The sequence below is a fragment of the Cydia splendana genome, chromosome 23 (assembly GCF_910591565.1).
Source record: "Cydia splendana chromosome 23, ilCydSple1.2, whole genome shotgun sequence".
NCBI classification, from domain to species: Eukaryota; Metazoa; Arthropoda; class Insecta; order Lepidoptera; family Tortricidae; genus Cydia; species Cydia splendana.
The window spans coordinates 12,516,426-12,530,657 of NC_085982.1; the positions used below are offsets into that span (position 1 = coordinate 12,516,426).

Consider the following 14,232-nt stretch of genomic DNA (forward strand, 5'->3'; position numbering starts at 1 on the left):
TGATGATCGCAAGGCCGCGTACCGATCTTCACCTGGGCCTAAAAGTCCGAAGTGCCCCAGTGAGGCGAACTTTCATGCGAAGTCAAAGCCGTGCTTCAGGCTTCAGGATAAGTAGTTGAGCACAGACTCCAACCAATGTCCATTGTATTAAAAAGCGAGACCGCAGGCCGAGCATGGCGCAGGGAGGCCCAAGGCTAAGCTGAAGTAGAGGACATGTGGAATACAAACCAATGGTAAATTGGGGTAAAGACTAAAAAATTAGGCTAAGGTCGAGCATTCGTATGAAAAATTGTACTGGGGACACTTTTAAGGGTTTTTTTTTTTCATTTTAAACAATAGTCAGCTTTTCAGCCTCGCAAAATATTAACTGTACAGAAAATCAACTTTGCGGCACTACTTGAGCGTAGCCTTTAGCCTCGCTTAAAATTTGCCATTAGAGGTAGATAGGAAATGACTGAATAAGTGAGTGAATAAGAGCGAAAAAGACATCGTTCGACTCGGGCCGAGCTGATACTCGGCCAACGGCTACGTCCGACAGTGCTATCTCATTCACTCCGATAAAATTAGACAGTGTGCGCGTTATAGGTATTGACAGCCTCTTAAGACTGCGTCGACCGTCCAGTGGCGCCCTCATAATGGAATTGTGTTTTATAATAATAAATAAATTAATTTCTGTACCTATACATGAATCAGTATATGTAGGTTATTACTATTGTTGTCCTACTTATTCCCCAACTTTTGGTCTTAGTCCGAAGTACCATTTCGTAAGTTTCGGCCCGGCCGAAAGGTTCGGCCGTTTTTTGGCCGAAACCGAAACTACCGCCGAAACATGTTTTTTTGGCCGAAACTGGCCGAAACCGAAACCGAAACCGAACCTTCGGTCGGACACTAATTGTTATTATTATTGCTTGTATGTAAATTCAATGTTGACGTGTACAAGTGCCCTTTTGACCTATTTGCTAAATAAATGTTGAAGAAGTTGAAGTTGAAAAGCGGAAGTCATTCCTTATTTTTGTAATTAAATAAATGTTCTGAAGGTGTTTTGTTCTTTTCACCCGTCGCTTGATAAGTTTGAATTTGTATCGCTCTCACTTATAGGTACGGCGCACCAAGGTCGAGGTGCGGTGCGGTAGTGTGTTACGGACTTTAGGGTTAACAACACAACAAAATTGATTGTAATAGAGAGGTAAAGTCTAAGAAAAACACGTACACTTATTCTGACATCCAAAACAGATGGCGCTGTACTGCGCCATGTGTTTTGCGGTCACTGGGTTGTCAAACGTCAACTTTTGAAAATCAGAGTTACCGCAAAAATCGCAATATATATGGAGTTGAACAGCGTCATCTCGGTTTACCTGTTAAATTCGAAGCACGAAATTGTCTTACATTTTACACGTCTTACTCAATCAAAGTATCTTTTCACATAACAATATACTCATAAAGAATATTTACTTACTTACTTACTATTAAAACATAAATTCCACAAATAATTCATACATATTCATTATTCATTCATATTTTAAATAAAATGAGCCGAGAACGTTCAAAAGTTATCGATGTATCGATAAAACCTAGTAACAGTAAAAATCTTTTGGGCAGCACTAAAACCGCCATGTTTAGCGGCCGGATGACGTCACACTGGCACGCATTTTTCGTTGACGTTTTACTTCCATAGGTTTCATATTTCAGTGACTGTCATTTGTTAGAATAACAGACTAGCGAAATATTTCACACAATCATAGTGAAATTGAATTAAAATAAGTCTTAAGTCTTAAATAACATATTGCCAACATAATTCCAAAAAAACTGATATCGAACAACGTCTCTGTCTATGTGCGAAAAAATAAGACAGTCCCAGGCCTAACTACATAGAAGGTAGGATCCTATAGAAGTGGTATACGCGTGTCTCCGTGAGGGACAAAACATAGGCAATGCGACACTATGATTGGTCGAATTTATTTGTTGCCCACCATAGCCCATACTAATTTAAGGTGGGCAATAAAAAAAAATGTGAGACTGTGACAAGGACAAACGATAATAGCGCTTTCGCTGCTACTCCTACTGAAAGATACATAAGACTATCCCGTTCGCTCATTTCCCCCACCCATCATGCCTTATCCAGTTAAAATCTAGACACGCGGCAGCGTGTCAAGCCAAGTTCAAGCAAAGGAACTGGCTAGCCAGCGCCGAGTGTAATATTACACGAACCACTTGGTGCCACTTTTGACCCGTCTATAACTCAAAACCTCTTTAACGTAAACACATAAAACTACGTGTGTTTAATTATATCCATAAGGATATCTAGAAGCCCAAATTTCATGAAGCTAGCTCAAACGGTTATAAAGATATGAACGTCAAAATGTCGTAAATTTTAGCACTGACTGACATATAGTACCTAAATCTAACCTACTTCCAGATGACCTAGGAGGATGAAATTTGGAATCCAGCTCAGTAATTGTGTGTAAGCGTAGGAAAAAATCTAAAAATAAAAAAAATTAAAAAAATAGGAGGGATCCCCATACAATTTTTTTTTAATTGTAGCGTTGGAACCGTTACAAGCAGATATTTGGAACTATCCCAATATATGTATTATTATATTTGCTATATAACAGAAATATAAAAATAAAGTTAAGTCAAAAAATAAGTGGTGTCCCCATACAAAAAACTTGTAATACGCGCTAAACAACCGGCCAACGGTGTGTCGTAACATTAAATCTCAATACCTGCCTAGTTTTCTTTACAAAAAGTAATGATATCCCACCAAAAACATAAATGTAAAAAAGGAGAGCCAAGTTCAATACAAAAATTATACTTGGCTGTGGACTTCGCCGCAAAAAGAATGGAGATCTAAATGAGTGCCAAGTTCTATGCAAAATCCAAATATGTATTTATAGGAACAAAATAACATTATGAACAAGTATTAAACTCTATTTCTTTGCTTTATTGGATACCTATAGCAATTGCTGTTATTAAAAAAAATGTGAGATCTTAAAGTAGTTTAGATTTAACTTGGCCAGTTTTTATCAGAATTAAAAAATATATATACAGGGTGATTCATGAGACGTGAGCAGGACTAATCCTGCATACTCAGTAACTGATAATTGATCGATCACCATCGTATTTAGGCGAAACAACCACAGTTTTTCCTATTTTTTTACTTTTTAGTGAGGGCTAGTTTAATTCTCTACAATCATGGTCACCCTACTAGACCTAGTCACTGAATATAAAAACTCTTTAACCGTAATGACAGCGTTATGATTACGAAGAAAATAACTGTCAAACTTGAGTGAGATACGAGTTTTCAAAAGTAACCAGACAGTGATGACATTAAATTTGACACAGAGTATCGGTAGTTTAGTATTGTAATTTTAGGGTGACCATGCATGTCGTAAATAAATCAATAACTTTTTTTTTTCAACATGACTAGAAAATTAACTTTAATCTCACTAATACTGATACGAAACAGTTGCTTATAATTTACGAAATGCGCAGTGTTAGTCCTGCTCACGTCTCCTGAATCACCCTGTATATGTTGAATAACTTTATAAAATGAAAAATGACTGATGTAATGAAAACTGGCCAAGTCAAATCTAACCTACTTTAAGTTTAAGATCTCACATTTTTTTTTAAATAACAACAATTGTTATAGGTATCCAATTAAGCAAAAAAATAGAGTTTAATACTTGTTCATAATGTTATTTTGTTCGTAACTTCGTATAAATACATATGTATTTGGATTTTGCATAGAACTTGGCACTCATTTAGATCTCCATTCTTTTTGCGCCGAAGCCCACAGCCAAGCATAATTTTTGTATTGAACTTGGCTCTCCTTTTTTACATTTTTGTTTTTGGTGGGATACTAGATTCATGCCTAACTATAATAAAAAAAAACAACTTTCTGATTATTTCTGGTTGTTATGTAACGTTGACGGTTTGATTTTGCAACAAATGGGGTTGGCCGGTGGAAGTTTTTAGCAGATGGCGCCATCATAGCTTGCCCCGTCAATCCCTAGAATTGTGTCAAATTTTTGTTTTTTTAATACCCTGGATGCCAGCTCTTTAAGCCAAATCTCATAGAAAAAGGGGCAAGCTATGATGGCGCCATCTAGGCAAAGCTTTGACAGTTGCCAACCCCATTGCAGACGATTTTCAATATTTGATTGTTTCATTCAATCCGTTGTGCCTATAGTTGGTCAAGCAAATCTTGTCAGTAGAAAAAGGCGCAAAATTCAAATTTTCTATGGGACAATAACCCTTCGCGCCTACATTTTTTAAATTTGCCGCCTTTTTCTACTGACAAGATTTGCTTGACCAACTATATATGCTATAGTTTTGGTCAGGGACTGTCTCATTTCAATCTAATTCTAATCTAGAAATTGGACAGGTGGAATACCACCCTAACTGACAAATTTAGTTTGCCAGACTATATTTGCTTGACAAAAAATCGATAGTCAATCACATGCGATAATTTACAACGTCTATGGAGCCCTTTACGCTGTTACGTTGGCTAAACATGTTGTTATTCCATTGTTATTTGTAACATGTTTGTAACGTTTGTAACATTTCTTTAGTTTAGCTTATCTGCGCTTCCTGTCAATATAGTGTCAATGTCAATGAAGTAGTGTGATGCGAGATTGCGCTAAATATAATTATTTTTTCGGCTTAAAATATAACTTTTCTAGCTTTCACATAAAAGCTATTGTTCTACTATGTTTTTGTAAGTATATTTTTTTTAAATGTAGGTATTGGTGATCGAATTCGACGCTTTAAATTCCTATTAATAGTTATATAAATCGTTCAGCAAATTGGCTTTCTTTGAGCGCCATTTTGTTCACTTGGCATCTACATGAATTTTTATTTAGGTCCATCCTATGTTTATTTTCACATAAACTTTTAATTTAATATTATTACTGTACAATTTTATTTTTGGTTCGGTTTTTAAGGTGTAGGTATTTAATTTATACAGTGATAGACATAGGAGTTATAGGTCCATGGTAATAAAGATCTTGGTCTGACCCTATTATTGATGGTAATTTATTCTTAGCTATTTTTGGGATTATAATAATAATATAAACATCTACACCACTTTATCACAAAATTATCAGAGTAATTTTAATGTAGTAGTATATTATATACCTACTGAAAAACCTGCTAAAAAGCCGTCTGGTCTGGTCCTTAATCGTTATTTCTCATTTTAACGCATAGCAATAATATTTTCATTTCAGATACCCTATTTAATTCATAATGGATGAACCAACAACATCAGCATCAGATTCTAACACAGAAAACCTAAATATAACCTACATAGAACACCAAGACATAATTGGCGAAAATCTAGACATAACAGAGACAGAAAATGTAGAAAACACAGATATACTAATAACCTTTAAGGATTACGATGACTTTGATTTCATCAGGGATAATTTAAAGAATGTTCTGTACTCTCCACAATTCTGCGGGATCTGTCTTGTGGCTGGTGATGACATGAGTCCTGTCGGAGTGGAGTTGGAAGTGGTCACGCATAAGGGCACTGAAGTTAGAGCGCTTGAAGATATTGTCAGCTATGTTTTTAATAATAGTGTAAGTATTTATCAAAAATATAATGCATAAGACTAATTCCCAGATTTATACAAATACCTACTTACATATTGTCATAGAGGTATGGTGTGCTATTTTTTAAATCAGCATGCTGATTCTGCCTATGAAATTAAAACATTCTTATATAAAACATTCTGGTATTAATTACTTTGTGTGTGAAAACCTAGCACCAACTTAAAAACTACTTTTCTTTAACTTTAAACTAAATTATAAATATTTGTAGCATAGACCCCGTGTCTCCTGCTACTTTTCTGGGCACAAAATAGAAAAAAAGTTTTTTTTTTCGAAATATTAGATATTTTTAGATTCTGTACCAGAATCCTAGTTATCAAAATCTAAATTCGGTCATGAATATGCTTAACATTTTTCCTCCTTTTACTGCAGGTCAAAACCATCCTAGCCAGCTCCTACATGTGTGACAAATGCATCGACAAGGTCTTACCATCATACATCTTCATACGCAACACTCGAGACTCATACAGAATCATCAACAATTGCATAAATGAGTTGAACTTTAAAGTCGTCAATGCTATACAACAGTTAAACCCTGTAGAAGATTATGAAAACTCAGAAGTTCTTATAATTTTAGAGAATGTTGAAACACCATATCTTGAATATACGGCTAAGGAATCTAAAGTTAGAAGTAATACAGTTACTGTCAAAAAGAAAAAATATAAAAAGAAGACTTATAGAAAACCAGCAGGTTACCGGTGTGTTGAATGTAACATAATAGTTCAAACTTTCAAAGAATGGAAACAACATGAAAGAGATTTTCATGAAAAACCTCAAATACAGTGTCAGATTTGTAACAAAGTTTTAAGCACAGAGCAGAGTCTTAAAATTCATTATAAAACTCATGCTATGATGAAATGCAAGATTTGTAATTTGCTTGTACCAGATGGAGATTTAAACGAACATTTTAGATTGAACCATGAAGATGACAAGAAAACTTGTCATATATGTAATCTAGCTTTTTATACAAACAGCGAAATTAATTCGCATATGAAAATAAGTCATCCTAATGCTGACGACCCAGATCCAGAAAGCACAAAGTCACAATGTCTGTTGTGTCTAAAACACTTTGAAGGAGAAGAGTTAAATGAACATAAATGTAAATTCAAGTGTTCTGAATGCTCAGAAATACCATGCATTCATCACAAGTATCTAATATCTTATAGAGAACAAATAAAAGCCAGAGCGTCAAAGATAAAATGTATGGATTGCGACTATGTGTGCCATAAGAAAGATTTTCTCATTGGACATGCAAATCGAGAGCATTTGGATCACATATCATTTGCCTGTGATATTTGTGGGCAACGTTTCTACTCCAAAGTAGGGTTAAGAGGACATATCTATCAGTTCCATACAGAAAGTTACGTATGTGAATATTGTGATCAAGAATTCAAGGGAAGCACAAATTACTATGAAAATCATAAGAAGCAATGTGCGCTAACTAAAAGAGACTTTAAGTGTAATGAATGTCCAGCCTCATTTGACAGTTTTAAATTCCTCACTAACCATAACAAGAGAAGGCATATTCAAGAAATTTACCCGTGTAATTTATGTACGAAAACATTTTTAACTGATGGAAAATTAAAAGAGCATACGGTTAAAGTGCATAGCGGTTTGCAGAATAGAAATAGGAGATCCTTTACAGATTGCGTTATTTGTGAAAAGAAATTTGATACTAGAGCCGATTTAAAACGGCATATCAGAACGCATGGACCAAATGCTAAATTCCCTTGCCGAACTTGTAATATAGAGTTTGATACGTTAAAGAAACTACATGTACATAGGCGTAAGCATGTGAAGTCATATTGCGAACGGGTGCAATGTAATGTATGTAACATGGAGTTACAAGCAGCATGCTTATCGCAGCATATGCTAAGACACGCTGTAGAGTCTGGTGAAGCACCAGCATATAGTTGTGACGTATGCGGCAAGACATGTTCCTCTCAAGTGTATCTCCGGTATCATAAGCAGAGCCACATGAAGCCCACACCTTGTCCAATTTGTGAGAAGTTGATTAAGCCTGCTGGATTACAAAAACACATAAAATATCATTCATACAAAGATGATCCCGTTATGAGAGAAAAAATGAAGCGTAGATATAAATGTCAGGTTTGTGACTATATGGCTTCAGATCCTAGTATATTAGAGGCTCATGTCAACCGTCACCATCTAAAAGTAAAACCATACATATGTTCAGTCTGCGAAAAAGATTTCTGCGGGAAACTACAACTGACTAGACATATGGACACTCATTATGTGACTAAGAATTATAGTTGTGAAGTTTGTGATAAGAAATTTTCGAATAAAATCTGTTTAAGAATGCATTTAAGACTACACACTGGTGAGCGACCATATTACTGCGAAATATGCGCAGAAAGTTTCATTTCAGCGAGCGCTTTGAAAACACATGGAATCAAACGGCATTCTGAAAAGTCTATACCATGTCCATTTTGTGATAGAATGTTTTACATAGCCGTGGAGATGAGACAGCATTTCAAGAAGTTCCATTGGCTTCATAAGGATAAGAAGTTTGACCATAGAGAAGTAGAGGGATTAGGGAAGGAGTATTATCATCTGTTTGAGGATGGACGGAGACCGCGGTTGGATGATGATGATGATGGTACTAGTAATGTCATTATTGAGGAGGTAAATGAGTAGAGAATTACTAATTAGAGGTCATCAACATCAGCCAAAAGACATCCAGTATTGGAAATAGGGCTCCCTTAACCCTTCAATCAAGGGGGGGGGCAAGCGTCCATGGGTTACGGTGACTGCTTGTGCTTACCATCAAGCGGGTTTTACGCTTTTTGTAGTCAAATATTTTGTATTAAAATAAATACTGAAATGTTTTAAATCAGGTGGAACAGATAAACTGTAAAATAGATGAAATCATGTTTGTGGTTATTTTCCATGGTTATAAAAAAATATTGCGATTTTTTTGTATCTTTTATTTACCCTTTTGACTGCCATAACTTCATTTTACAGAACTTTGAATTTCGTATACTACCGCCATATAGTGAGCGCAGTCAATAGCAGCTCGGTCGATGACTTGCCTCGGGCGAGGCACGTCTCCACCGACCGAGCTGCTTCGCGAGGCGGCTCGGGGCCCGCCTAATAGGGGATATTACTGCAATGTTCTGCCGCCAGAGTGCAGCACTACCGACTCAGTAAATTCATAGACTATAATAATACACTCGCGATCAAAAAAAATCGACTCAAGCAACATTTTTTACTTTTGGTCGTTTTTCCGGAAAGCGGGAAATATTTTAGTAAAACTTTGAATGCAATTTTATTACAAATTTATTCAGCTACAAAAAACAGTAAAAGACAACGATCTCGCTTGCGTAGTTTTTAGGTTATTGCAGTTTTTGTACAAAATGGCACTTTGCATGGTTATGATCCGTTGTGCACCGCTGACGGCCAGATCCTTGTTTCCGTTTCAAGGTTCCAAATCGACGGTAAACTCTGGAGACAGCAAACTGGCTTAAATTCAGCTGCTCAGCAACAGAACGCTGCGAGAATCCTCGATTCACCAAGGCGACGACTTCAGCTTCGGTGGTATCCATTTTTCCAAGGTGATTCCGGTGAAAGATTGCGAGGAGGTGTGCACTGGTCAACTTCTGATAAGCGACTGATAAGAAATAACCGGTTACACCGGTTTTTATTGGTCTCAAGGGGGCACAACTCGTGCATATCATAACCATGCAAAGTGCCATTTTGTACAAAAACTGCAATAACCTAAAAACTACGCAAGCGAGATCGTTGTATTTTACTGTTTTTTGTAGCTGAATAAATTCGTAATAAAATTGCATTCAAAGTTTTACTAAAATATTTCCCGCTTTCCGGAAAAACGACCAAAAGTAAAAAATGTTGCTTGAGTCGATTTTTTTGATCGCGAGTGTAATACCACACCACCACCGATAAAGTCAACACCGACATTGGCAAATTCACCCTGTGCAAAATTGCAGGGAGTAAGCCAGAAAAAAAAAAGATAATAATTCTTTTGAAAAATAAATATTGTGTGGTCAAAAATTCATATCGTATCATAGACAAAGGAATAGGTACTTAGTTTTAGTGTACGTACTTATTGTTATAGATACACTACCTGTTTAAGGGTTAAGATGGGAGTACGATCTTTTCTTGAAGGTTTGAAAAGATCGTATCGTCCCAAAAAACCGCGGGCGACACTTCATTCCACATAGTTTAGCTTAGCTGCTTTGTTACTGCACACCGTTGTATGGGGACCTTGCACTTTGAGACTATGCGCTGAAACTTGGCACAGTTGATTCTTAGCTGGTCTTGAGCAGATACAGACCGGGAGCCGTCGAGAGCCACCTCTCATTTAGTGAGGGGGGAGGGGGAAAGTTCGACGCTGCCGCGCTTCACTTGGAGCAACATTTCTCTAAAACTATACCTATTAGGGAATGTAATATATCATTTTCGGATAAATTAAGGATGAGGAATCTAGTTTTGGAACAAAAACAATGCACTTTCTAACAAAAAAAAAGCATAAAGTAGAAAAGACTAAAAAACGTATTTTTGATTTTTTCATAATTACCAATTTTTTTTAAAGTGTAGCAGGAATCTGAAAACAAAAAATACAGTCGTAAAGCTACACTTATTACGTTTAAGAAAATATATAGTTTAATATACAAAACTGTTGATAAATGGGAGATAAAAAATAATATTAAGCGTGGGTCAGAGTGATCTCAATACAAAATATTATGAATGTGGGAAAGTTACTTATAATTTGTTCTACAATCGTTTATTTTTCTTGTTTTTCGTAAATAACTCGTAAACGGTAGCCCACAGCAAAAAAATATCTTTTACGTAAATAATCTGTTTCAGATTTCTTATAAAATAAGTGCTCCTTTTTTTCGCTAAGGTCAATATTAAAAAAAATATTGAAGGGAGAAAATAAATACTAAGGTCCTCTTTTTTAGTCATTCGTAAATAACTCGTAAAGGATGTCTAATAGCAAAAAATATTTTAACACAAGAATAATTAGCATAAAATTTCCTACAAAAAAGGTTATTCAAACTTTTTCGCTAGGATCAATATTTAAAAAGGGGACCTTAGAATTTATTTTCTCTCTTTAATATCGTTTTTAATATTGATCCTAGCGAAAAAGTTCGAATGACCTTTTTTGTAGGAAATTTTATGTAAATTATTCATGTACTAAAAATTTTTGCTATTGGCCTTCGTTTACGAGTTATTTACGAATGACTAAAAAAGGGGACCTAAGTATTTATTTTCTCCCTTCAATATTTTTTTTAATATTGATGGTACCGAAAAACAGTAGTACTTATTTTATAAGAAATCTGAAACAGATTATTTACGTAAAACATATTTTTTTGCTGTGGGCTACCGTTTACGAGTTATTTACGAAAAACAAGAAAAATAAACGATTGTAGAACAAATTATAAGTAACTTTCCCACATTCATAATATTTTGTATTGAGATCACTCTGGCCCACGCTTAATATTATTTTTTATCTCCCATTTATCAAGAGTTTTGTATAATAAACTATATATTTTCTTAAACGTAATAAGTGTAGCTTTACGAGTGTATTTTTTGTTTTCAGATTCCTGCTACACTTAAAAAAAAATTGGTAATTATGAAAAAATCAAAAATACGTTTTTTAGTCTTTTCTACTTTATGCTTTTTTTTTTGTTAGAAAGTGCATTGTTTTGGTTCCAAAAAAAAATTCCTCATCCTTAATTTAACCGAAAATGATATATCACATGCCCTAATAGGTACAGTTTTAGAGAAATGTTGCTCCAAGTGAAGCGCGGCGGCGTCGAACTTCCCCCCCTCCCCCCCACTAAATGAGACGTGGCTCTCGAGGTCTCCCGGTCTGTATCTGCTCATGACCAGCTAAGAATCAACTGTGCCAAGTTTCACCGCATAGTCACAAAGTGCAAGGTGTCGTGCAGTAACAAACTAGCCTGTACTACAAACAGCAACACTATTGTTTCTTAAGTGACCTGTCCATCGGTGGACCTTATGCCTATTGTAATAAGGTTTACCAATGGACAGTTAACAGTGTGGGCGATGGTACGAGGCAGGATACCTATCTGGTGATGGAAGTAATAAAAACAAACGACATATTAAATACCTACATTTATTAAAAATTACAAAATTTACATTTGACTGCTTTGAGAAGTTTCAGGTTTTGACTGTGGGTCCGTATGGCACTTCCGATGTTGTTCCAAAAGAGCTGCAGAAATATACATTTTTTCACACAAATCACAATTATACAACTGCCCAGTTGAATGTAATTTCAAATGTCTTTCCATACTGAGTTTTCTTGCAAATTTTTTATCACACACAGGGCATTTTATTCTACGACGCTGAGATGTATGTTCCCTTATATGCTGACGTAATTTCAGCTTTCCATAGAAAGCTTTACTACATATATCGCACTGATATGGACGGCGCATTAAATGGAATCTATTCACATGTATTTCGTATTGATTCCGGTTCTCACACACTAATACGCAATGCGGACATTTTAAACTATTTGTTGTGCCTTCGTGACTTTCAATATGCCTTTTTAGGAGATTCCTTTTAAGATAATTCAAGCATATCGGACATTTCCCATAATTTGTATGCGTTGTCATGTGATTTGTATACGCATATTTATCTACTAATTGCAAATTACAGACTGAACATTTCAATTGGTGGGTCGTCTGTGGTTTAACACCCGAATGTGCTTGCAAGTGTCTTTCATAAAGTATTTTATTGATAAATCGTCTTTCACAAATGTTGCAATCATATAAGCACCTATGTTGTCTAAAATTGATTCCGTCATCAAATCTTTGTTGACAAATTGTGCATTCGTAATATATTGTTTCGTTGACTTTCTTTAAATATACTTGATGTTTTACTTGCATATGCCTGGATAAGTTACATATGTTTGGAACAAAGTCATGACATAAAATACATTGGTCTCTGATAGCTAAAGCGGTCTCTTTATGTTTATAATACAATTTTTGGTGGTTAAATCTCTGTCCGCAGGTTTCACAAGTCATATTATCATTTTTTATATGACAGTCATGATTAAGAGTTTTCTCTGAAAATACCTTCTTACATCGTGGACAAGTGTAATGAGTTGAAACGTTGTGCTTTGAAAGCTCATTTTGAGTTCCAAATTTCATTTTGCAGACCACGCATTGATGTGACATATGTCGAAGGTGCATATAATTGGCATGTTTAATGATATCCTGCTTAGTTTTGTACATATATTCACAGTCTGTGCATTTATATACTGCTTTATTGTCTTTAATCTGATCTATGTACGATTTTATGAACCTGTCATGTATACAATCCTGTTTGCATTCAATGCATTCATAATTAAATACACAGATGTGAGGGATCGCCGGCTCAATTGAAGTTTGATTGCATGTTTTGCATCTACCATCTTTGGTTATCAAAGGTACTGTGGCAGCATTTATAATTTCTACTTTCTTTGCATGATGGTCGATCATATGCTGTGCTAACCTGCTTTGACTCAATAATGCATAGCATAAAGTACAGTAAGTCATATCTTCAGAATGTACAATCAATAGATGTTCTATTAACAACTCAACCACCGGAAATTTACCAGTACATTTGTAACATTTGGCTGTCTCTGATATTTTATGTGTTTTATAGTGACTTTGATATGATTCGAAAAGTACGAAACTTAAATCGCAAAGTCCACATCTTATTGCATCAGAAGAGTTATCTGGATCTCTTAAAACATCTAAGCTTTTAACAGTAATATTGCATTTGTTTACTTTCAATCCACTTCCGGAGTTCTTATATTCTTCAGGAGTATCTTTCTTTTCTAATCTAACTTTCTTAGATATATGTGCTTCTATATCAAAATCTTGTATGTTATTTTCAGGACCACTTTTAGCATTTATTGTACTCATGCCTTGATCATGTAACCATTTTGTCAGATCTATACTGTGTTTATGAGCAGTTTTGTCCTGTGTCTCCTTTTCATTCGAATTTTCATGTAAATCTTGAGTCACTTTGGCACCATCATTGACTCTAACAAGCTTGTGAGCAGGAATATACTTAACTGTTAATGCTTCATTAAAATTAAGTTTCTTAACAGGTATTTTCGTTTGCATATTATTAGGTTCGTCTGGCCATTTTAATTCAAGTAAGTCTTGAGGTACTAAATCATCAGTATCACTGTAATTTTCATCAGTTTCTGTCACTGTCTGGCTCTGTATTAACTTGACTGATAGAGAATCATGTAAAGTCTGCTGTACTTCAGTTTCTTTAACTTTTAAATTTAAATTATCATTAAAATGCTTGTGTTTCTCAACCGTTTTAGCTTCTTCCATTAAATTCATAATCAAAGCTTCATTACTTTGCAGTTTGTTACTAGGTTCTTTTTCTTGCTCATCTTCAGTCCAATTTAGTTCTAATAAGTCTTGTGGTGCAAAATCAGACATGTCAATGCCTTTAGCAACCTTCTTTACTGTAATTCCTGCAGGTAATGTGGGCTCTGACTCCTTAACTTTATTAAATAAATACTTATGCATTTCAGCATCTTTCAGTAGTTTATCCTTTAGTGATTCATTATCTAGTACAATTTTGTGTGTTTTCACTTCCTTTTCAAAT

General features: G+C 35.2%; 1 protein-coding gene across 1 annotated transcript; it reads left to right on the forward strand.

The window, feature by feature from the left end:
* The first annotated feature begins 4,601 nt into the window (after nucleotides 1-4,601).
* LOC134801988 (zinc finger protein 93-like) lies at nucleotides 4,602-8,517 on the forward strand. The gene is made up of 3 exons (XM_063774607.1): nucleotides 4,602-4,717; nucleotides 5,226-5,580; nucleotides 5,983-8,517. The coding sequence occupies exons 2-3, from the start codon at nucleotides 5,245-5,247 to the stop codon at nucleotides 8,266-8,268; spliced, it is 2,622 nt and encodes an 873-aa protein (XP_063630677.1). The 5' UTR covers nucleotides 4,602-4,717; nucleotides 5,226-5,244; the 3' UTR covers nucleotides 8,269-8,517.
* Nucleotides 8,518-14,232: the final 5,715 nt, after the last annotated feature.

Excerpts from the sequence above, each read along its gene's own strand:
- LOC134801988 (XM_063774607.1), top strand. The coding sequence starts at position 5,245 with ATGGATGAACCAACAACATCAGCATCAGATTCTAACACAGAAAACCTA. Across the intron at positions 5,581-5,982 it reads GCTATGTTTTTAATAATAGT|GTCAAAACCATCCTAGCCAG; the intron begins GTAAGTATTTAT and ends CTTTTACTGCAG.